This window comes from Scyliorhinus canicula, chromosome 22, assembly GCF_902713615.1.
Source record: "Scyliorhinus canicula chromosome 22, sScyCan1.1, whole genome shotgun sequence".
NCBI classification, from domain to species: Eukaryota; Metazoa; Chordata; class Chondrichthyes; order Carcharhiniformes; family Scyliorhinidae; genus Scyliorhinus; species Scyliorhinus canicula.
Window position 1 is genome coordinate 28556116 of NC_052167.1, and position 23451 is coordinate 28579566.

The following is a 23451-nucleotide window of genomic DNA, read 5'->3' on the forward strand; positions in this document are numbered from 1 at the left end:
CTCTAGTTGACGTCCATCATTATCCACAACCATATATGCAGAATTGCAGAGCTTTTTTGATCTGATCTGTTAGTTGTGGGATCACTTACCTCTTGTCTCTAAGAAACTGCTGCTACTGTTCAGCATGTGTGTCATCCTGTGTTGGAACTTCACAACCATAGTGGCATCTCAGTTTTAGATATGTCTGGCGCTGCTCTTAGAATGCCCTTCTACCCTCATTGAACAAGATTGGCTTGATAATGGGTTAGGAATATGTTGTGCCATGAAGTTTGATGAATACAGTGCCCACAGCACCTCATTGAATATCTAGTTTGGAGTTGCAACATCTGTTGAGAAACTACCAAGCTAGCACAGTGGTAATGCCACACATGATGGAGGACATCATTTTCACAAGGACTGTGCAGTTACCACTCCTACCAGTGCTATCGTGGGAAGGTGCCTCTAACGGCGAGATTGGTAAAAAAGTAGATTTTTCCCCCTTTTATTGCCCATCATCTTACAAACCCAGTCTGGTAAATGGAACCTTCAGCTGCTCCGAGCCACGGGTAGTGATGAACATTGACGTTGCCAACCTGTGCCACTGATGGAGTATTGAGTCACAACTGTGGACTGGCTGGTAGGCAGCGATTAGGAGATTTTCTTCCCTATGTTTGACTTGATAGCATGACACTTCATGGGAATGTTGAGGACTTATGCGGCCACTGCCTCCCGCCTGTACACCACTGTGCTGCGACTCCTGGCAGATCTGAAGATATACCTGAGGATGTTGATGACGTCTGGAATGTTAACTGAAGGATTTGCTTCTGCAAGTATGACTGTCGGCCGGGCTGTGTGACAATTTTGGCAGAGGTCCCCAGATGTTGACGAGGCATCCTGGGCTATATCAATAGCGGCATAGAGTACAAAAGCCAGCAAGCTGCATTAAACTTGCATAAAACATTGATTTGACCTCAACTGGAGTATTGTATCCAGTTCTATGTACCATATTTTAGGACGGATGTGAAGGTATTAGAGAGGTGCAGAAGAGATTCAGGACAATGGTTCCAGGGAGAAGAAACTTCAGGCACGTAGAAAGATTGAAGACGTTAGGGCAGTTCTGGAAGAAATGGGAATTGCAAGGAGATTTGATAAAGTATTCAAAAAAAATCATCGAGGAGTCTGGGCAGAGGAGATAGGGAGAAGCTATTCCCACTGGTGGAAGGATTGAATACCAGAGGTCACAGATTTGAGCTATGGCGATATGAGGAAAAAATAAATTCTCACGGTAAAGGATCTGGAATGCACTACCCGTGTGTAGCGCGGAGTCGGGGTCAATTGAGGCTTTCAAAAGAGAATTGGGTTGTCCTATGAAAAGGAGACGTTTGCAGGGGAACAGGCAGGGGAGTAGCACTAGGGTGGAATTGCTTCATCAGAGAGTCTGCACAGGCACAGCAGGCTGAACGGCCTCTTTCTGTGCAGCAACCATTCTATGAATCGGGGAGAACCTTGCAGGGTCAGTTGGAACCCTGCACAGTATACTTTCGTAGTGCCTAACACTTGCATCGAAACCAGATGATTTGTTCAATTTTGAGGCTTTTTCATAGCCGTTTAATACAATGGAGTGACTTCTTGGGTCATTTCAGAGGACACTTGTAAAGATGGTACTGGGTATCCTACAGCTTGCCAGTCGTTTTGTGGTCGCTGTTACTGATATTTTTCCCCCAGATTTATTTAAACAACTGAATTTGAATTCCCCAGCTTCCTTGGTGGGAATGAATAATTACTGCGTGCATTTGTATGGCACTTTACCGTAATAAAATGTCCTGAGGTGCCTCACGGCAGTGATATAAACTGGACGCCAATCCACATTAGGCGAGATCGAGGCACATGGGCCAAAATTTTGGTCAGAGGGAGAGGTTTTGAGGTGTGTCTTGAAAAGAGGTAAGAGGGAGGGAATGTGAGAGGCAGCTGAAGGTATAGCCGCCAGTGACGGAGCAGTTAAAATAAGGGATACTCGAGGCGGGATTTAGCTGTCTCTTGAGGACTGAGGCTGGAGGAGATTGGAGGTAAGGAGGGGGCAAGGACCTGGAGGGAATTGAAAACCAGGATGAGAATTTTAAAATCAACGTTATGGGCAGAGCGTCAATCCGAACTTCTGGATTATTATAATTTAAAACAGAAAATGCTGGAGGACTCTGCAGGTCTGGCAACACCCGTGGAGCGAAAAATAAGTTACCTTTCCAGGTCGACAGATAACCCACTGTCGGAACTGGAATAGAAATGACTCTGCATCACTGGCCAAATAACATAACTGCTGTGCGACCATCCCACTGTCACAACTACTGATGGGCACAGGCCCGTCAGGAGCAATTGCTGTGAGCTGACAATAAATGTCTCCCTATTAAAGATTTAATTGTAATAATTGTACCATGTTTTGATACCAGTTACTAAATTAATTGCAATAGTGCATGAATCAACTTGCTGTGTCCCATTGTGGAAAATGAGTAGAAAGCCTGGTGTATCATTTAATACATATTATGGAGTAGGAGAGCAAATTTGTGTAGAGTAATTGCATGTATTGTCTCTGCCGTTAAACATTTTGCCAGATTAAGCAGGTTAATTGAGAAAGAACAGTCACGTTGCGTTTTCTCTGTCTTTAGGTACTTCATCTTCACTTCTTTTTGGGCTTACAAGATTTATTATGTATATGGCTTCATGATGCTTGTCCTGGTTATTCTCTGCATCGTGACAGTCTGTGTGACCATTGTCTGCACTTATTTTCTGCTCAATGCTGAAGACTACAGGTGGTAAGTTGAAGAGCTCTTATCCGTCCGTTTAAACTTTGGTAAAAGTTTGTTCTGCTCGAAACCTGCTCCAACACAAAAGTGAATTCTCCCACGAGAATGAGCCACGCACCCCCCCCCCCCCCCCCCCCCCCCCCCCCAAAAAAAAACTTAACCCGGCCTCATCATCTGACCCACGAGGTTTCGCAGGTACAGGCGGTCTCCAATGCTTTGTCCAGTTGCGGAAGCCTGAATAGTGCTTTTCACCAGACTTCGTAACTGCGAAGAGCTTTATAGTGCACCTGTGTCCTGTGCTCACCTCGCACGCAGCCAGCATCACTGCCGTGTATGTGAAATGCCCATTTCCTGAAGCAGTTTTCTCGACCTGTAATAATATGGATTTTGGGGTTTTTTGGTGTCAAATGACTTTAAACTTTCGATTAGAACAATCTAATGACTAAAGGAGCTGACATAGCAGTAGTTCTGTCCCAAAAAACTGACGTTTTGTACGATAAACATGTTGGGGTTCTTTAACTTCCATTGCAACAGGATCGACCTTGAACCATTCACCCCCTTCCCACGGCCAATTGCAATAAAAGAGCGCCGTGCAGAGTGGGGTCAGACCTTTGCCATGTGACTCTGCTTTTTGAATTAGATGCAGCTTTTCATTCAGAACAAAACACTGTCACACAAAGATCTGTTTCTAAGACCAGAGGGGTGCAGAATTTGGACTGCGTTTTACATGATAAAATCACGGCTGGTTTAATACAATTGTGGCACTGTTTTCTCAAAATAAGTTTCGTGATGAGCTCATTTTCCACCTAAAACTTGTATTGTGCTAGAAATGTGTCTCATTTATAGAATGTTTTCATTCTCAAAAGCATGTCAGCCATCAATTCTTAATGAGTCACTTTTTTTGTTTTAAACAATAAACTTTTTTGCTGTCTTGCAGGCAATGGACAAGCTTCCTTTCTGCAGCATCCACAGCGGTCTACGTTTACATGTACTCCTTCTATTACTATTTCTTCAAAACAAAGTAAGCATTTATGTTTCATATTTAACCGCCATGCCAAAAAGGTTGCCCTCATTCCCTCGTATTTTGGAGTATTTAATGCAAAATTGGAGTAAATTGAGTTGAGCGTTTCACTAAATTAATCTAGCTTCTGTATATCCGATTATTCACCTCCTAATTCCTTTTAAGTTCTTGCATTTCTTTTTAAAGCAAGTAGCACTGTGCAGTGGCAGAACAGCAGCTTGCACTTATGTGGAGCCATTAATGTAATGTAATTTGCCAAGGAGCTTTATAAAGCATAATTTGACACTTCCAAGCGACTAGGAGACATGACGAGGGTGACCAAATGAGCCTCTTAGCTCAAGGCAAGGCCACCAACGATGGTATGTTTAAAAATGCGGATGTGCTGGAGGCCAGAATTAGAGAAGCCTAGATAGCAGAGGAGTGCGGGGCTGGAGAAGATTACAGAGCCAAGAAAGGAAGGGGCAATAAGAAAGGGAGAGGACATGACGGAGTTCGAGGCCAAGGATACGAATTTTAAATTGTGGTGTCGAAGCTTTGTGGGCCAGTGAGGACAGGGATAGAACATAGAAAATACAGCACAGAACAGGCCCTTCGGCCCACAATGTTGTGCCAAACTTTTGTCCGAGATTAAGAACAAATTAATCTACACCCCATCATTCTACCGTAATCCATGTACCTATCCAATAGCCGCTTGAAGGTCCCTAATGGTTTCAACTCAACTACTTCCACAGGCAGTGCATTCCATGCCCCCACTACTCTCTGGGTAAAGAATCTACCTCTGACATCCCCCCTATATCTTCCACCATTCACCTTCAATTTATGTCCCCTTGTCATGGTTTGTTCCACCCGGGGAAAAAGTCTCTGACTGTCTATCTATTCACCTGATCATCTTATAAACCCCTATCAAGTCGCCCCTCATCCTTCTCCGTTCTAATGAGAAAAGGCCTAGCACCCTCAACCTTTCCTCGTAAGTCCTACTCTCCATTCCAGGCAACATCCTGGTAAATCTCCTTTGCACCTTTTCCAAAGCTTCCACATCCTTCCTAAAATGAGGTGACCAGAACTGCACACAGTACTCCAAATGTGGCCTGACCAAGGTTTTGTACAGCTGCATCATCACCTCACGGCTCTTAAATTCAATGCCTCTGCTAATGAACGCTAGCACACCATTGGCCTTCTTCACAGCTCTATCCCTTTTGTGGCAACTTTCAAAGATCTATGAACATGACATGAAAATCGCTTATTGTCACGAGTAGGCTTCACATGACGTTACTGTGAAAAGCCCCTAGTCGCCACATTCCGGCACCTGTTCGGGGAGGCTGTTACGGGACCCCAAGATCTCTCTGCTCCTCCACATTGCCAAGAACCCTACCGTTAACCCTGTATTCCGCATTCATATTTGTCCTTCCAAAATGGACAACCTCACACTTGTCAGGGTTAAACTCCATCTGCCACTTCTCAGCCCAGTTCTGCATCCTATCTATGTCTCTTCGCAGCTGACCACAGCCCTCCTCACTATCCACAACTCCACCAATCTTCGTATCGTATGCAAATTTACTGACCCACCCTTCAACTCCCTCATTAATGAAAATCACAAACAGCAGAGGACCCAGAACTGATTCCTGCGGTACGCCACTGGTAACTGGGCTCCAGACTGAATATTTGCCATCCACCACCACTCCCTGACTTCTATCGGTTAGCCAGTTCGTTATCCAACTGACCAAATTTCCCACTATCCCATGCCTCCTTACTTTCTGCATAAGCCTACCATGGGGAACCTTATCAAATGCCTTACTAAAATCCATGTACATTACATCCACTGCTTTACCTTCATCCACATCTTGGTCACCTCCTCAAAGAATTCAATAAGTCTTATGAGACAAGACCTACCCCTCAAATCCGTGCTGACTATCCCTAATAAAGCAGTGTCTTTCCAGATGCTCAGAAATCCTATCCCTCAGTACCCTTTCCATTACTTTGCCTACCACCGAAATAAGACTAACTGGCCTGTAATTCCCACGGTTATCCCGATTCCCTTTTTTGGACGGGGGCATGACATTCGCCACTCTTCAATCCCCTGGTACCACCCTGTTGACAGCGAGGACGAAAAGATAATTGCCAACGGCTCTGCAATTTCATCTCTTGCTATCCATAGAATCCTTGGATATATCTTGTCAGGCCAGGGGGACTTGTCTATCCTCAAGTTTTTCAAAATGCCCAACACATCTTCCTTCCTAACAAGTATCTCCTCAAGCTTACAAGTCTGTTTCACACTGTCCTCTCCAACAATATGGCCCCCCTCATTCGTAAATACTGAAGAAAAGTACTTGTTCATGACCTTTCCTATCTCTTCAGACTCGATACACAATCTCTCCTTGATCGGACCTACCCTCGCTCTAGTCATTCTCATATTTCTCACACATGTAAAAGGCCTTGGGGTTTTCCTTGATCCTACCTGCCAAGATTTTTCGTGACCTGTCTTAGCTCTCCTAATCCCTTTCTTCAGTTCCCTCCTGGCTATCTTGTATCCCTCCAGCGCCCTGTCTGAACCTTGTTTCCTCAGCCTTACATAAGTATCCTCCTTCTTCTTAACAAGACATTCAACCTCTCTTGCCAACCATGGTTCCCTCACTCGACCATCTCTTCCCTGCCTGACAGGGACATACATATCAAGGACAGGTAGTATCTGTTCCTTGAACAAGTTGCACATTTCAATTGTGTCCTTCCCTGACAGCCTATGTTCCCAACTTGTGCACTTCAGTTCCTGTCTGATAACGTCGTATTTACCCTTCCCCCAATTATAAACCTTGCCCTGTTGCACCCACCTATCCCTCTCCATTACTAAAGTGAAAGTCACAAAATTGTGATCACTATTTTGTCTACAAAATTATGAGAGGTATGGACGGAGTGGATAGCAACAAGCTTTTTCCCAAGAGTGGGGGTGTCAATTACAAGGGGTCACGATTTCAAGGTGATAGGAGGAAAGTTTAAGGGAGATGTGCATGGAAAGTTTTTTACGCAGAGGGTGGTGGGTGTCTGGAACGCTTTGCCAGCGGAGGTGGTAGAGGTGGGCATGATAGCATCATTTAAGATGCATCTAGACAGGTATATGAACGGGTGGGGAACAGAGGGAAGTAGATCCTTGGAAAATAGGCGACAGGTTTAGATGAAGGATCTGGATCGGTGCAGGCTGGGAGGGTCTAAGGGCCTGTTCCTGTGCTGTAATTTTCTTCTTTGTTCTATCTCCAAAATGCTCACCCACTAACAAATCTATCACTTGCCCTGGTTCATTACCAAGTACCAAATCCAATATGGCCTCCCCTCTGGTCGAACAATCTACATACTGTATTAGAAAAGCTTCTTGGACGCCCTGCACAAACACCACCCCATACAAACTATTTGATCAAAAGAGTTTCCACTCAATATTTGGGAAGTTGTAGTCACCCATGGCTACTACCCTGTGACTTTTGCACCTTTCCAAAATCTGTTTCCCAATCTGTTACTTCAAATCCCTCCTATTGGAGGGGCCTATAGAAAACTCCCAACAAGGTGACTGCTCTTTCTGACTTCAACCCATGCTACCTCAGTAGGCAGATCCTCCTCAAACTGCCTTTCTGCAGCTGTTATACCATCTCTAATTAACAATGCCACCCCCACCCCCCCCCACACTCTTTTACCACCCTCCCTAATCTTGTTGAAACATCTATAACCAGGAACCTCCCAAGAACCATTTCTGCCCCTCTTCTATCCAAGTTTCCGTGATGACCACCACATCGTAGTCCCAAGCACCGATCCATGCCTTAAGTTCACCCACCTTATTCCTAATGCTTCTTGCATTAAAGTATACACACTTCAACCCATCTCCGTGCCTGCAAGTACTCTCCTTTGTCAGTGTTACTTTCCCCACTGCCTCACTACACGCTTTGACATCCTGAACATCGGCTCCCATAGTTGCTGGATCATGATTGAATGGGACTTTGTTCGGTCAAAGTCCTGGGTTGCGTCAGGTTTACAGAGGATAGAAGGTGGGAGGCTGACTAGGTTTGCAGTCAGGTCTAAAGGTAACACAGGCACAGTTGAAGGTTATGGTAATGTTTATGAGCTGAGGCAGGGTGAAGTTTGCAGGCCTTCGATCCTGTGGGACCTGAGTTTCAATCCAATACAGCCCAACATCACCGACTACTGTTGTGAGGGCCCTATTTCATAGAGCCATAACGTTTAAACAGCATGGAAAGAGGCCCTTTGGCCCATCGTGTCTGCCGGCATCAAGCTCCTATCTACTCTGATCCCAGTTTCCAGCATTGGGCCCGTAGCCTTATATGCTGTAGCATTTCAAATGCTCAGCTAAATACTCAAAGTTGCGAGGTTTCCCGCCTCTACCACCCTTTCAGGCAGCGAGTTCCAGATTCCCACCACCCTCTCGGTGAAAACCTTTTTTCCTCACATCTCTAAACCTTCTGCCCCTTCCTTAAATCTACGCTCCCTGGTTTTTGGCCCCTTCGCTAAGGGAAAAGGTTCCTTCCTATCTACCCTATCTATGTCCCTTAAATCTTAAATGAGATTTTTGCACTTTCCTCTTTGGAGTTAATGGACAACATTGCTCCTAATTTGGTTCTGAAATATGAGTTTTCTTTTGTGCACAGGCTGAATTATGTGGGAGATGATAAACTTGTGCTACTGTAGAAATGGGTTTCCTGTGAAATGGAGACTTACTCTGCATTAACATAGAACAGTACAGCACAGAACAGGCCCTTCGGCCCTCGATGTTGTGCCGAGCAATGATCACCCTATTCTGTATTTTCTTTTTATTTCCTTTTCTTTCCATGTATTTAATTATCTATTAAGCTGCTCGCAGAAAAATACTTTTCACTGTACCTTGACAATATTGTACGTGACAATAAACAAAAATCCAATACAAATCCATTTGCTAACATTGTGCGTGGCCGGGATGGGAATATTCCTCAACGCTATTGTATAAGCGATCCAAAAAATGACAGGTGTGCTAAACGTAGGAATTCTGGATAGATTGGATTATATGTAGTTGGTGCAGTAAGGGTTAAAAGTGTCTGCTGTGGTCATGTTTTTAAAAGTCCTGGTTTAAAGGCAGATACTTTGGCTACAGAGGTGCAATTAAAGCATTGTAAAGTAAGGGCGAATGGAATTTTGTTTATATAAAGAAAGTTCTCTGGGGAATAGATAATTAGAGATAGTTTAGCTCAGTATGATGCAGTTAATGGGAGGAGACAGGGACTGAAGCAGTCGGATGTTGAATTTCAGTTTCTGGGAAAAAGCATTTTCGACTGGGGATGTGAACAGGCCTTGCAGCTTTTTGCCCAATGTCAGGACGTTAAACAGTCGTTTGACACGGGCAAGAATCTGCAAGCTGGTTCCTGAAGGATCTCTCTTCCTCAAAGCAGTTAATCCAAGACATCTCAATAAAGCAAGTAAATACTGGGATCGCCGGCGGTATTTAAAAGTCAATTTTGACCTGAGAGAGATTTTGCTTGAGTGGAGTATAAACGATAACAGTTAGACGTCTCTGTTTAATGGGTTATTATTTTAATCTTGCGCTAATAATAAAGTTTGTTTTAATAAACCATATCCTTATTTGTGCAGGGAGTTACTCCTGGAGCAAAGCATCCTTTCCTCGCAGCTTTACAAATTAAACAAAATATTGGGGTCTGGTCCGGTATTGTAATACGGACTTGCAATATTGCATATGTGCGGCCTAACATCTTTTACTTTCTACCCACAACAGAATGTACGGACTGTTTCAAACAGCATTCTACTTTGGATACATGGCAGTATTCAGCACTGCACTTGGGGTCATGTGTGGTAAGTGGAACAGAAATGCATTGGTTGGGTGTAAATTAAAGAGGGCAGATGGATGATGAATCCAGATTTGCGAGTTTAAACCCAATCCTAGCCAGGCACTTTAATTTATTTAATGGCAAAACAGTTTAGATGCTACATTGGTTCAGAATTAAAACGCAAATCTATCCAGAATTATTGTCCAAAGGTTTGCTTTAGTAAATATTCCAGATCTGGTAATAAAACATTTCTATATGTGGGACGGGCACAAAGTACTTAGCAACACTTTCCCTAATTCTGAAGCGGCACTTTATTCGGCGGCACAGTGGTTAGCACTGATGATACTGATGTTAGCGCCAGCGACCCGGATTCAATTCCAGCCTCGGGTGACTGTCTGTGTGGAGTTTGCACTTTCTCCCCGTGTCTGCGTGGGTTTCCTCCGGGTGCTCCGGTTTCCTCCCACAGCCCAAGGATGTGCAGGTTAGGTTATGCGTATAGGGTGGAGTTGGGCCGATAGGCCGAAAGTCCTCTTTCTGCACTGTCGGGATTCTATGATTCTCTTCACATTAAGTCAGTTTGTGAGGTGGAGATACTTTTTCTTACGAATAATTTGTTACGGGTCTATCAGACCTCGATGTATTGTACCTGTGCCAAAATAGAAAACTAGCCCCATTCTGTCCCATACCCCTACTTATCTGCTGCAGATGTTTATTAGACATTTTCTTACAAGCTGAATAGGTCTCTGCTTCCTGTTTCTAATGAAAAGTGTCCAGGTTTATGTGCTCTTTGTTCTAAGAATCATTTATTAATCTCTGTATCCATATCTGGCCTCAGCAACCTCCTTTTGAAGTAAGGCATTTAATGAACAATTGAAACAGCGGAATGGGCATATCGGTGATGGCAGGTTGAGACTGCATACTAACGCTGATCATAGTTAACTAACCTGCTGACATCAAATGCCCGGTCTTGCTCGCACGCTGAAGTGGGCCTGTCTTCACCTAAACACAAAGCTGGCACCTTCAGTAGAAGAGGTGGAAATTGAGGGAACAACATTAAAAGTTTGCTGTGCTTTTGATGTGTCAGCTATAGCTCGGTTGGCAGCAATCTCACTTCTGAATCAGAGGGTCATACATTCGAGTCTCACTCCAGATTGCGTAGACCAGGTTGACATTACACTGCAGTAGAGGGGGTGCTGCATTGTTAAAGGTGCCACCTTTCGGATCAGATGTTAAACCAGCTTCGAGGCAGTGTCTGCACTGTCAGGTGAAATATTAGGAGAGGAGTTCTACCCAGTGACCTGGCCGGTATCTATCCTTCAAATAACACTGAGCATGTTATCCTTGCCATTGCAGTTTGTGGGAGCCCAAGGCATCAATTAACTCCATTTTCCTATATTACAACAGCAATTACACTTCAAAAAGAAGTTCTTAATTGGCTCTATTATGGGACGTCCTGAAGCTTTGAAAGGAGCAATATAAATCCATTTTTTATGGGGCAATTAAGCATTTCAAAGTATCGGACTGAAAACCTATGTAAAAATGTTCTGTACAATGACTGGAAGCTCTGTTCAGCCTAAAGGCATGGGGAGGGCTATGAGATGTACAAAGATGCCTACAGCTAAAGAAAGGCCATTCAACCTATTAGTGTTGACTCTTTGCAGGAGTAAAGCCACAGTTTCTTCTCTTTCTACAGCCCTGTAACTACCTCTACGTCCATCATCGCTGCATCAACCACTCCATGCAGCACGTGTTGCAACAAAGCTTCTGGATGAAGAAGCTGTTCCTGAGCCCCTTTATCAATGGCTTCCCACAGAGGGAATGGTCATTCTGTATTACTTTCATAAAACCTTGCATTATTTTCAAAAGTGGAATTAAATCTCCAGGCCATCTCAGTTCCACTGGAAACAAAGCCACTATCTATAAAATAGGTGCTTGATGGCCGGTGCGGCCACGATAGGCTGAAGGGCCAGGCATTGCCCATCTCCGACGAATGCAAATCTAACCATCTCTTTACATTCTGTGACATTATCATCGGTGCGTTCCTCACTGTCGACATCCTCGGGGTTACCATTGACCAGAAACTGAACTGGACTAGCCATATTAATAGTGTGGCGATAGGAACAGGTCAGATGCTGAGAATCGTAACACGACCCAGGACAAAGCAGCCCCACTTGATTGGCATCCCATCCACAAAAGGGCAGCACGGTAGCATTGTGGATAGCACAATTGCTTCACAGCTCCAGGGTCCCAGGTTCGATTCCCGGCTTGGGTCACTGTCTGTGCGGAGTCTGCACGTCCTCCCCGTGTGTGCGTGGGTTTCCTCCGGGTGCTCCGGTTTCCTCCCACAGTCCAAAGATGTGCAGGTTAGGTGGATTGGCCAGGCTAAATTGCCCTTAGTGTCCAAAATTGCCCTTAGTGTTGGGTGGGGTTACTGGGTTATGGGGATAGGGTGGAGGTGTGGACCTTGGGTAGGGTGCTCTTTCCAAGAGCCGGTGCAGACTCGATGGGCCGAATGGCCTCCTGCACTGTAAATTCTATGATCTATAATTCTATAAACCTTCACTCCCTCCACCATCTACGCACAGTGGCAGCCGTGTGTACCATCTACACGATGCACTGCAGTAACTCACCAAGGCTCCTTAGGCAGCACCTTCCAAACCCACGATCGCTACTATCTAGAATGACAGGCGCAGCAGATACCTGGGAACATCACTCCTTGAAAGATCCCATCCAAGCTACTCACCATCCTGACTTGTAAATATATCCTAGAACATCGAACATACAGTGCAGAAGGAAGCCATGGAAACTGCATGTTATAATTGAAACGCTGGTATGACTCAAATGGCTTACTCCAGCTTCTGCTGAAAATGATACATGAGCTTGGCCAGCCTACTGGCATAGGTGACTGGTATCGGTAGGCAAGTAGCAAAGCGAAATTAAAACTGCAGCCTCTCTTTTGTCCTGCTCACCATCTAAAGGTTAACTTGCTGGTGTTCACCAAACACTTTGTGCGAGTGTACTTGGGCAAGGAGTGCTAGCTATATTTGAACCTGCGCTCATAACCCACAGAGCATACGCTCCCTGTGGATGCATCCTATTCTGGTGTGGAGTCGGTGAATATGAATCAGAAGAGGGAAACACTAGCTCTCCTCCTCTCCCAGTCCGCCAAGATCAGGGACTTGATGCACACTGATTGTTAGCATGCCTGCATGTAGGAGTGTGCAGGCATATGAAGGTTAACCCTTCACTAGATCTTACCAATAAGTTCTGTATCCGCTCACCCTGTAACAAAGTTGTTCTTTATTTCCAGGTGCTGTTGGTTACATGGGAACAAGTGCCTTTGTCCGAAAGATCTACACCAATGTGAAAATTGACTAACAAAGGCCAGCGACCCAGGGAGCTGAGGATCACTTGCAGCTTTTTATTCATTCGGCTGGAACTTGCACAGTTTAAACTGCAAGGAGACATTGGGTTAACACTGGGTTAAAGTGTGGGTTCCATTCTTGGAAGCTTAAAGCGACATCCGTTTCCTTTGATCCTGAGCTCATATTGACTGCTTTAACCAACTGTTCAGCAAAATGCTTGGATTGTATGCAGTAAGCATTACTACAATACAGTGCTAATCTTCCCACATAAAACATAGCTTATTAATGAAGAATAGACTAGCTCTCTTCAATGAAGAGGACACACAGTTTATTTGATATCATTTGTCCCATTGAGGAGGGAAAAATCCGACCAGTTAAAAATTATTTGAGCCTCCATTCTGAGACAGTTACCTTTCCAAACACATCAGGAAGGTAGCTGTAGAAAAGCTGAGCGTTCTTTGTGACTGTTGCTCAAACACCTGCTATGTTTTTGTACTTTATCCATGGGAGCTTATTGCATTTATTTTAATTTGTAAATCTGACACAGTTTAGATACGATCTTCAGTCATTGGAGGAAACGTCATTCGCGATTGCAATTGGACCAACTCAATTTCTGTATCTTGTATGTCACCTCTGAGATAGAAGTTATAAATTAGTTCTCTCGGGCCAACCAAAGGGTGAAGACTTAAGGACAGAGATGATCATCTGCACTGAACTTCACAGTAGTTAGCGTACAAAAACCCCTCCCCCCCCCCCCCCCCCCCCCCGAGAGTATACTGTTCGAAAGGCTGATAATCGGTTGGCGGTTTTTATTAGAAAGCGCTAAGTGAAATATTTTAATTGGGCGTATAAACTGATTTTCTTTTATTTTTTTCTCCTCTCCAAGAGTTAGTCTTGCAGCTTGGTCTTGTTTTACGTTGCGGTGGGAATGAAGGCTTTACTTAAGATAATATGAAAGGGGTAATAAATGTATATAACCTTATAATGTAACTTTAGGCGTAGAACCCAAATTTATTTGGATGTACAGATTTATTACATAGTACTTTTTCTGATAACAAATTAATTTGGTGTATAAATGTGTGACAATTTTTGGGTGGCTTTTTACATCTCGCCTGCCATTGCATGAAAATGGGATCTCCATTATATGTGTGGATGTTACTCTGACTTCTTTAGTATTTTTCCAATTCTGTCTCTGAAGGCTCAACAAAATTGTAATTTAGAATCTAAGATTTTGTTAATCTTACCTGAGCACTCAACACGTGCACCGATCTGGAGCGTTAACGGCTTGACGGAATGTTCAGGGGTAATGAAAACAAAATAAAAAAAACTTTTCAGACATAAGAACCTCCGTCGTTTTTCAGACGAAACACTTGGCGCGTGCAGCGCAAAAACTGCGTCATCCGAAAGGGAAGCTTGGGGTGGATGTGAATCTGAACCATTAGTGGGATGGCTGGACAGCATCCTGGTGTCTGGAGAGGCGGACACGTTCTCGAGACAAAAAAAGGGAAGAAAACGGGAGGTTTCCTCCGGGTGCTCTGGTTTCCTCCCACAGTCCAACGGTGTGCATGGTCAATGGTTTGGCCATGCTCAAATTGCCCCATCGTGTTCAAAGATGTGTAGGTTAGGTGGTTATGGCACGGCAGTGGGCCTACTCGGTGCAGACTCGATGAGTCGAATGGCCTTCTGCACTGTAGGGATTTCTATGTCTAACTATATCCAATATGGGCAGCACGGTATCACAGTGCTTCACAGCTCCAGGAACCCGGGTTCAATTCCCGGATTGGGTCACTGTCTGTGCGGAGTCTGTATGTTCTCCCCATCTCTGCGTGGGTTTCCTCCGGGTGCTCCGGTTTCCTCCCACAAGTCCCTAAAGACGTGCTGTTAGGTGAATTGGACGTTCTGAATTCTCCCTCTGTGTACCCGAACAGGCGCCGGAATGTGGAGACTAGGGGCTTTTCACAGTAACTTCATTGCAGTGTTAATGTAAGCCTACTTGTGACACTAAAGATTATTGTTATAAATCTCCAGTATGGGATTAGCCTGTAGATATTCTAAAATACTGTTGTTTCCATTTTCTTCTTTTTAAAAGTGTCTATTTACAACCTGGGAGTTCCCCTTCAAGTTTTCTGTTCCTCAAAATCGAAACGACTGAAGAGATTGAAGGGGGCTGCTCAAAGTCAGACGCCTTTTGATAGGAGTGAATAGGGAGAAACTGTTTAAACCAGCGAGAGAGTCGGTGAGCAGGGGGCACAGATTTCAGATGAGAACCTTTTATGTGGCAAGTTACGACCTGGTATGTGCTGCCCTATAGTAACTTTCAAAGGACAATTTGTTAAAACATGAAGGGGAAAGAGTTGGGGATGTGAGATGAGTTGGATAGCTTGTCCAAATAGCTAACCATTTGTGGCCTCCTTCCATGCTATTTGATTTTGATGATCAGAGTTGGGGGAAAGGTCAACGAGCCTGGAGACATTGTGAGGGAGAATCCATGAGCCTTTTAGAAAATATTGACCTGGATTTTGCAGCCAGCGGAGAATTTTCAGCGCCAGCTGTTTGTCTGTCTTGACCCTGGATGGGGAATGGGGGTGGAATTAGCAGGTGGCTGGAAGCAGCAGCTGACCTTACCCTGTCTGTGCCCCTCAGAATTTTGTATACTTCTATAAGGTCTCCCCTCAGCCTCTATCTTTCCAGTGGAAACAATTCTAGTTTATTCAACCTTTCCTCACAGCCCTTGAGACCAGGCAGTATCCTGGTGAACCTTCTTTGCACTCTCCAAAGCTTCCACATACTTCTGATAATGCGGCCTAATATTCCGGGTTTAATCTAGCTGCAATGTGGTTTCCCAAGTTTAGCTCAGTGGGCTAGACAGCTGGTTTGTAATGCAGAACAAGGCCAGCAGCGCGGGTTCAATTCCCGTACCAGCCCTGAACAGGTGCTGGAATGTGGCGACTAGGGGCTTTTCACACTAACTTCACACTTGTGACGATAAAAGATTATTATACTCAATCCCCCGGCTGATGAAGGCAAGCATGCCATATGCCTTCTTAATCACCTTGGCCACTGTGTTGCCACTTTTAGGGAAATGTGGATCTTCATGCCCTGATCCCTCCGTTAATGTTCCTAAGGGTCTGCCATTGACAATATAATTCAAACCTAGATTTGATCCTCCAAAATGCTTCACCTTGCACACGGCGACCTAGGAGCTGAAAAGTGAGGAAATTGAGTTGAAGGAGAGAGCTCAAGCTCAAAACATGAGCCTCACGTACTGTCGATGCATTCTGCTGCACCTTAGCCAAGGGTAGGATTGACTGACCACAGCCAGGGTCAAACTGCCCAAAGGTAGATGGCTACCAACGCATTGAGACTGGGGGCGCCCTCTGCACCAACTCAGCACATTGGCCAACTTGGTCAAAGAGATAGCTTTAATTCCGTGACTTCAAGGAGGAAAATGAGGTGGAGAGATGTCAGGAGCGAATCTTTGGGAAATGGGGCAGACTTTTATTGAATTCAAATTTCACCATCTGCCACGGGATACAAACCAGGGTCTCCAGAGCGTTACGCGGGGTCTCCGGGTTACTAGCCCAGTTACAATACCACTGCCTCCCTGCACAAAGACTTTGGGGAGTGAGTTTGGACTGGGTGGCACATTAAGGGACATGTGAAGTAAGCCAAAAAGTGGATTAGATTTCATGGGAGCAGGAGGAGCATGTTCCCTGTTATAAACTTGGTACTTATATCAGGCCATCGCTTAACCTTGCTGCTCCTAAATAAGTTATATCTTCAGCTCTTAAGCTCCTGATGAGTCTCTGCTGCCGGTTCCCAATGTACTGACACCTGTTGTATCTTTAGATCAATACAAAATAAATAGAATGTGGATTGAATGCAACATTAACAGAGGTTTATTAAATTGACTTTCACAGCACCGAGGTTGCGACTAGCTTAAGGGCAGAAATTCCACAAAGTAGTTGATGATATCACACATGTTTTTTTTAAGGGCAGCACGGTAGCATTGTGGATAGCACAATCGCTTCACAGCTCCAGGGTCCCAGGTTCGATTCCCGGCTTGGGTCACTGTCTGTGCGGAGTCTGCACATCCTCCCCGTGTGTGTGTGGGTTTCCTCCGGGTGCTTCGGTTTCCTCCTCAAGATGTGCAGGTTAGGTGGATTGGCCATGATAAATTGCCCTTAGTGTCCAAAATTGCCCTTGGTGTTGGGTGGAGTTACTGGGTTATGGGGATAGGGTGGAGGTGTTGACCTTGGGTAGGGTGCTCTTTCCAAGAGCCGGTGCAGACTCGATGGGCCGAATGGCCTCCTGCTGCTCCTAAATTCTATGATAATGTCCAATCTCTGATAAGTTCATAAGATACAGGAGCAGAATTAGACCATTTGGGCCATTGAGTCTGCTCCGCCATTCAATCATGGCTGATCTCATCCAGCATCCTTCCCGTTTTCCATAACCCTTCAACCCATTACCAATCGATTCTTAAAGAGACATTGCCACAACTACAATAACCTACATGTACAGCAATATCATTCTATACGGACATGGCCCAAGCTGTATCTAATGCTCCAGCTCTGCGAGTGTAACATTTATCCCCTCGGTTTTACTATTTTATGCCTTGAGACTTAAGTCTTTGTTTTTTTAAACGCAATGGCGGATTGTGGCAATACTAACTTTTAAGAGCAGCAGAGGATTCTTGTGTGTGACACATGGAACCAATATTAATTTCAAAATTCTCTCCCTTTCTGCTGGAGTGTTTGGTTCAAACAGCTGTTGGTGCATTAAACTGGCAGCTGCAAACTTGACGGATTCCTGCAGATTTACCCAGGACTGATTCGGTGGGAATTCCCTGCTTTCTAACGCACTGTACGCATCACCTTGGGGGTAGGCTTAGCTCAGTTGGCTGGACGGCTGGTTCATGATGCAGAGCAAGGCCAGCAGCGTGGGTTCGATTCCCGTACCGGCTGAGGGTATTCATGAATACCTTCTCAACCTCTCCCCTCGCCTGAGGTGTGGTGACCCTCAGGTTAAACCACCACCAGTCAGCTCTCCCCCCTCAAAGGGGAAAGCAGCCTATGGCCATCTGGGACTGTAATGACTTTCACACATCACCTGAATCTACAACAAAGTCCCCTTTGTACTAATGTCTCTTTAAAATACATGCATTACAAACACGCTTCTTCCGTTATAGAAGAAAGAAAACTTTGTGTTTTAAAAAAAAAAGATTCTGATTTACACTGGCCCTGTGTAATCTGCCAGCGACTAATTGTCCTCAGATTGTGGCTGACTCTGGTTTACAACTGAATTTCCGATTTGCCCCCAGCCAACTCACTTGCAGATCTTGCCTATCCTCCCCCCCCCCCCCCCCCCCCCCCCCCCCCCCCCCCCCAAATGTCCAACTCACCCTATGTACTCTGCCAGGGGCCCAGCGCTCACTGCCCCTCTCAGCTTCTCCCTCCAGAATGTCTCTTCACTCATTTTCATAAATGTAAGAACTGCAAGGGTTAATGAAATGTCTAGATCAGCCACTAGAGGGAACTAGAGTTACAAGTATATAAGACATTGATGCTAAGCCTTGGGGGAGAGAAGTGAAGGAGATAGCTAGACTGAAGGAAAGATAGTGTGAGTGAGAGCAGATCATAGTTTATAATAGTGTAGGGATTGGTAGTTGATGAGTGCATATAGTATGTTAATTATCAAGTGTCTTCTTTAGGAGTACGTGTTGAATCCAAATTAGTCGTGTTAATAAATTCATAGCTTTGTTCAAATTAAAGCAATTTGGTGGTCTTTGTGAACACTACGTCAACCATCCTGAATTTAGCAACACAAACAACACCACACCTCAGAAACAAAGCCCTTGGTTTTCTGATTGGGGACTGTCCCTTTCTCCTTCAAATCTGCTGTCACCACCCCTCTTCCTCACCATCCCTCCAAACTACCATCCCATCCCCCACCTCCCTTTCCTCCCCAAACTCCTTGAACATGTTGCCTCTCAAATCCGTGCCCATCGTTTCCAGAACTGGAATGGAATGCACTGCCTGTGGAAGTAGTTGAGTCGGAAACATTAGGGACCTTCAAGCAGCTATTGAATAGGTACATGGATTACGGTAGAATGATGGGGTGTAGATTAATTTGTTAATCTAGGACAAAAGTCCGGCACAACATCGTGGGCCGAAGGGCCTGTTCTGTGCTGTATTTTTCTATGTTTTCTGTGTAACTCTATGTTGGAATCCCCGCACTTTAGCCTTCACCCTGGCCACTATACTGAAGCAGCTCTGATCAAAGTGACAAATGACTTGCGCTGCCACTCTGACAACGGTCTTCAGCCTTCTCGATCTGTGCAGCTTTTGGCATAGTTAATCACACCGTCCTCCTCAAACCCATCTTCATCTCCAGATGCATTGGCAGCCAGAGAACCTTTTCCCACTCCTTCACCGTTACTTCTGATTCCCCCCCCCCCCCCCCCCCCCCCCCCCTTCAAGGTGCCTCTCCGCGCCTTCTATTTCACACCCACATGCTGCCACTCGATGACATCACCTGAAAATGTCATGCCAGTTTCCACATGTTGGCCCAGGTCTACCTCACCACCACCTCCCTCAACACCGTCTCCATATTGTCAGGTTGCTTGTCCGATATCCAGTTCCGGATGAGCAGACATTCCGTCCAATTGAACATTGGGAAGACTGGGGCCATTGTTTTTGGGCCTCACCACAAACTCCATTGTCTTGTCACTAATTCCATCCGTCTCCTTGGTAACCGTCTGAGTTTCACCCAGACCGATCACAATTGATGTCATACTTGACTCCAAGATGAAATGCTGCCCACGTATTTGTACCGGCCGTCTCTGTAAAGCAGAACATCTCCACCCTCACCTCAACTCACCTGCTGGGAAATCCTTGATCCTGGTCTTCGTTGCCTCTAGACTTGACAATTCTAACACGCCCCTGATTTGACTCCTCCATATTATCCTCCACCTGAGACCATGCAAACAGCTGCCTGTGTTCTAACTCGCAGTAAGTCCCATTCACGATTACATGCCAGTGCTTGGCCCCCAATAATCCCTTCCAACTCTACAGCCCTCTGAGATGCCCACACTCCTCTAATGCCAGCCTCTTCATTAGAAGAGTAAAATCTCTACAGTGCAGAAGGAGGTCATTTGGCCCATCGAGTTTGCACTAACCATCCGAAGGAGCACCCAACCCAGACACACGCCCCGACCTATCTCCGTAACCCCATCTATCCTTTTGGACACTAAGGGCCAATCCACCTAACCTGCACTTCTTTGGACTGGGAGGAAACCCATGCAGACGCGGGGAGAAAGTGCAGACTCCACACAGACAGTCTCCCGAAGCCGGAATTGAACCCGGGTCCCTGGCGCTGAGAGGCAGCAGTGCTAACCACTGTGTCGCCGGGCTGCTCTTGCATCCCCAATTATAATTTCTCCAGCATTTGGTGGATGTGTCTTCATTGCCTCGGGCCCTACGTTCAGGAATTCCCTTCCTCCGCCTCTCTCTTGGTCACCTGACCAAAGATGATCTTGTGTGGTTCGGTGTCGAACGTTGTTTCACAATCTACCTGTGAAGGACCTTTAGGATGTTTTTATTAAATCCAAGGCTCTGTGAAATGTCAGTTGTGGTTGCTGAGTTGGTGCCCACCCAGTTGATAATATTCAAAGAACAATACAGCACAGGAACAGGCCCTTCGGTCCTCCAAGCCTGTACCGGTCATGATACCAACCTTGGCCAAACTCTCAGCCCTTCCTTGTGCTGTATCCCTCTATACCCATCCTATCCATGTATTTGTCAAGATGCCTTTTGGACACCGTTAATTTATCTGCTTCCACAACCTCCCCTGGCAACGTGTTCCAGGTTTGTTAACTGAAGGCGATGCGGTGGTGTCTCTGGAAGAGATGAAGGTGGTACCTGGGAGAGGGGAGGGGGGTGGGGGGCACGGCACACATTTGCTGGGTGTTACTGTTCCAGTGAGTTGGGGTTGAGGTGACGGGTGTCCATCTACAGGTGGCACTTGCCATAGTCTCTCCTTATAGAAATTACAGTGCAGAAGGAGGCCATTCGGCCCATCGAATCTGCACTGGCTCTTGGAAAGAGCACCTACCCAAGCCAATACCTCCACCCTATCCCCATAACCCAGAAACCCCACCCAACACTAAGGGGCAATTTGGACCCCGAGGGCAATTTAGCATGGCCAATCCACCTAACCCGCACATCTTTGGACTGTGGGAGGAAACCGGAGCACCCGGAGGAAACCCACGCACACACGGGGAGGACGTGCAGACTCCACACAGACAGTGACCCAAGCCGGAATCAAACCTGAGACCCTGGCGCTGTGAAGCATTTGTGCTATCCACAATGCTACCCTGCTGCTCCTGGCAGGTTTGTGCTGGTTGATACCAGCAGTGCTCGGGGCTGGTGCTCGGTCACGAACGGTTTTGTTCCGGAAGAGCTTTCAAACTCTGGCTGGAGCCTGGCCTCATTGTGTGTCCACTGAGATGGGCATTGATCGGAAATCCTGGAAGGGGATTCCCATTCCAACCCCATTGAACTGAGCCTGTCCCAGATTAGGTCCAGATTTGAGAGGCTCCCGAATCCCGGGAACAAGTTTTCATCCCCGAGCTTTGCTGTTTCATCTTAAAAATGCCACTAATTAGATCAAATGGAATCTTTCAATCCAGCGTTTTAAACTACCACCCTGAGACGGGCTAAGGATGACCTAGAATTCTGATCGTGTTTTACAATAATCGAGATTTCAGTTAAACTATTCAACGGTTATTAACTTGACGAGGAGTTTTTTTCTAGTTTGGGGCATTTTGAATTTGGTTTGTTGTCAGAAATAGGCCCCTTGCATTTTGTAAAATTCCTGATTGCTCAGATAATTTACAAAAGGCGTCAATAAACAGAAACTTCAAGAAATTGTGTGTTTTTAATGTAAAATACAGTTCTGCATAGCTATCGCTGCCTGGGGTCTTTTATTAAAGTTAGATTAATAACTGGGTGTCTTTGAAGGTTATTAGAGTCATTACGTACAAAAAAGCTGAAAATTTATTTCCTTTTGATGTGGTGATATTCGCTTGAAAAGGAGAATTTGCTGTGGGATAGAGGAGTCTGGGGTCATTTGAAATGAAATGAAAATCGCTTATTGACACGAGTAGACTTCAATGAAGTTACTGTGAAAAGCCCCTAGTCGCCACATTCCGGCGCCTGTCCGGGGAGGCTGGTACGGGAATCGAACCGTGCTGCTGGCCTGCCTTGGTCTGCTTTCAAAGCCAGCGATTAGCCCAGTGTGCCGGGTATCTGTAAAGAGATATATGCAGAGGATGTCCACTGAACAGAGAGCTGTATGACAGCTGAATGTTTACGGAATGGCTGCTTGCTGCAGGCGTGTGTGTTTCAGAGCTGTTCCGTGTCTGGCCAACTATATTCCATCTGAGCCTCTTGAGGAGGAGATTGTCTGCACGGGCCTGGCCTACGCTGAAGACATGCTCCTCACGTTCAGGGACCCTGATGACCTGCGGAAGATGTGGAGTGTGTTCTACTCCATCCTCTGCCAGGATCAACAGGGCCAAGTGTTCTGGACTCCTGGTCGATCCGTGGCAAATCCTGATATTTTACCAACACTTGCTCAATGTCTGGAATATGGTTGCCTCGCGCCATAGCTCCCGCCCGTCTGGAGTAGTGGCTGTCGCCAGGGAGCACCTGGTCAGAAATCTGCACCTCCACCAACCTGACTGGTGGAGAGGTGGGATGTTGCTGCCATGGTGACCAGGATCGGGGCAGCAGGGTAGCATGGTGGTTAGCATAAATGCTTCACAGCTCCAGGGTCCCAGGTTCGATTCCCGGCTGGGTCACTGTCTGTGCGGAGTCTGCACGTCCTCCCCGTGTGTGCGTGGGTTTCCTCCGGATGCTCCGGTTTCCTCCCACAGTCCAAAGATGTGCGGGTTAGGTGGATTGGCCATGATAAATTACCTGTAGTGTCCTAATAAAAGTAAGGTTAAGGGGAGGGGGTTGTTGGGTTACGGGTATAGGGTGGATACGTGGGTTTGAGTAGGGTGATCATTGCTCGGCACAACATTGAGGGCCGAAGGGCCTGTTCTGTGCTGTACTGTTCTATGTTCTATACCCCCCCCCCCCCGCGGAGGAGCTCAGACCTTTCACCGAGAGCGGGATCACAGCTTTGCCAGGCTGGGGAATCCAGGCCGGCTAACTGGCTGGAGGCCAAGGTCACCTCTCGTCTGTTAGGTCTGGTTCTGGTCATAAACCAGATGACCGCCTCCATGCCGTGCTGTACCATGCTGTGGTACCGGCTGGTCACTTTGGCCACCCCCCTCTGTCTTTGTCACAGAAATCCAGAGAATGTTTGTTCACCTCTCCTGGGACAAGAGACTGCACAGCGTCACTGCTGAGGTTCTGAATCTCCTTCTTGGAGGGTGGTCAGGCACGAGTGTGCCTTTGCACCCTGGT

At 46.0% G+C, this 23451-nt stretch overlaps 2 protein-coding genes across 2 annotated transcripts in view; both read left to right on the forward strand.

The window, feature by feature from the left end:
• Nucleotides 1-14314, forward strand: part of tm9sf3 (transmembrane 9 superfamily member 3) — a 128477-nt gene extending 114163 nt beyond the window's left edge. The window contains exons 12-15 of the mRNA XM_038782816.1: nucleotides 2640-2786; nucleotides 3715-3798; nucleotides 9557-9633; nucleotides 12919-14314. Of these exons, the coding sequence (XP_038638744.1) occupies nucleotides 2640-2786; nucleotides 3715-3798; nucleotides 9557-9633; nucleotides 12919-12986 (376 nt within the window). The 3' untranslated portion in view covers nucleotides 12987-14314. The remainder of the gene's footprint in view (nucleotides 1-2639; nucleotides 2787-3714; nucleotides 3799-9556; nucleotides 9634-12918) is intronic.
• An 8038-nt stretch (nucleotides 14315-22352) lies between these two features.
• The window catches only part of LOC119956244 (translation initiation factor IF-2-like), a 110444-nt gene continuing 109345 nt past the window's right edge, over nucleotides 22353-23451 (forward strand). Inside the window, exon 1 of the mRNA XM_038783278.1 lies at nucleotides 22353-22583. Coding sequence (XP_038639206.1) covers nucleotides 22353-22583 — 231 coding nt within the window. The remainder of the gene's footprint in view (nucleotides 22584-23451) is intronic.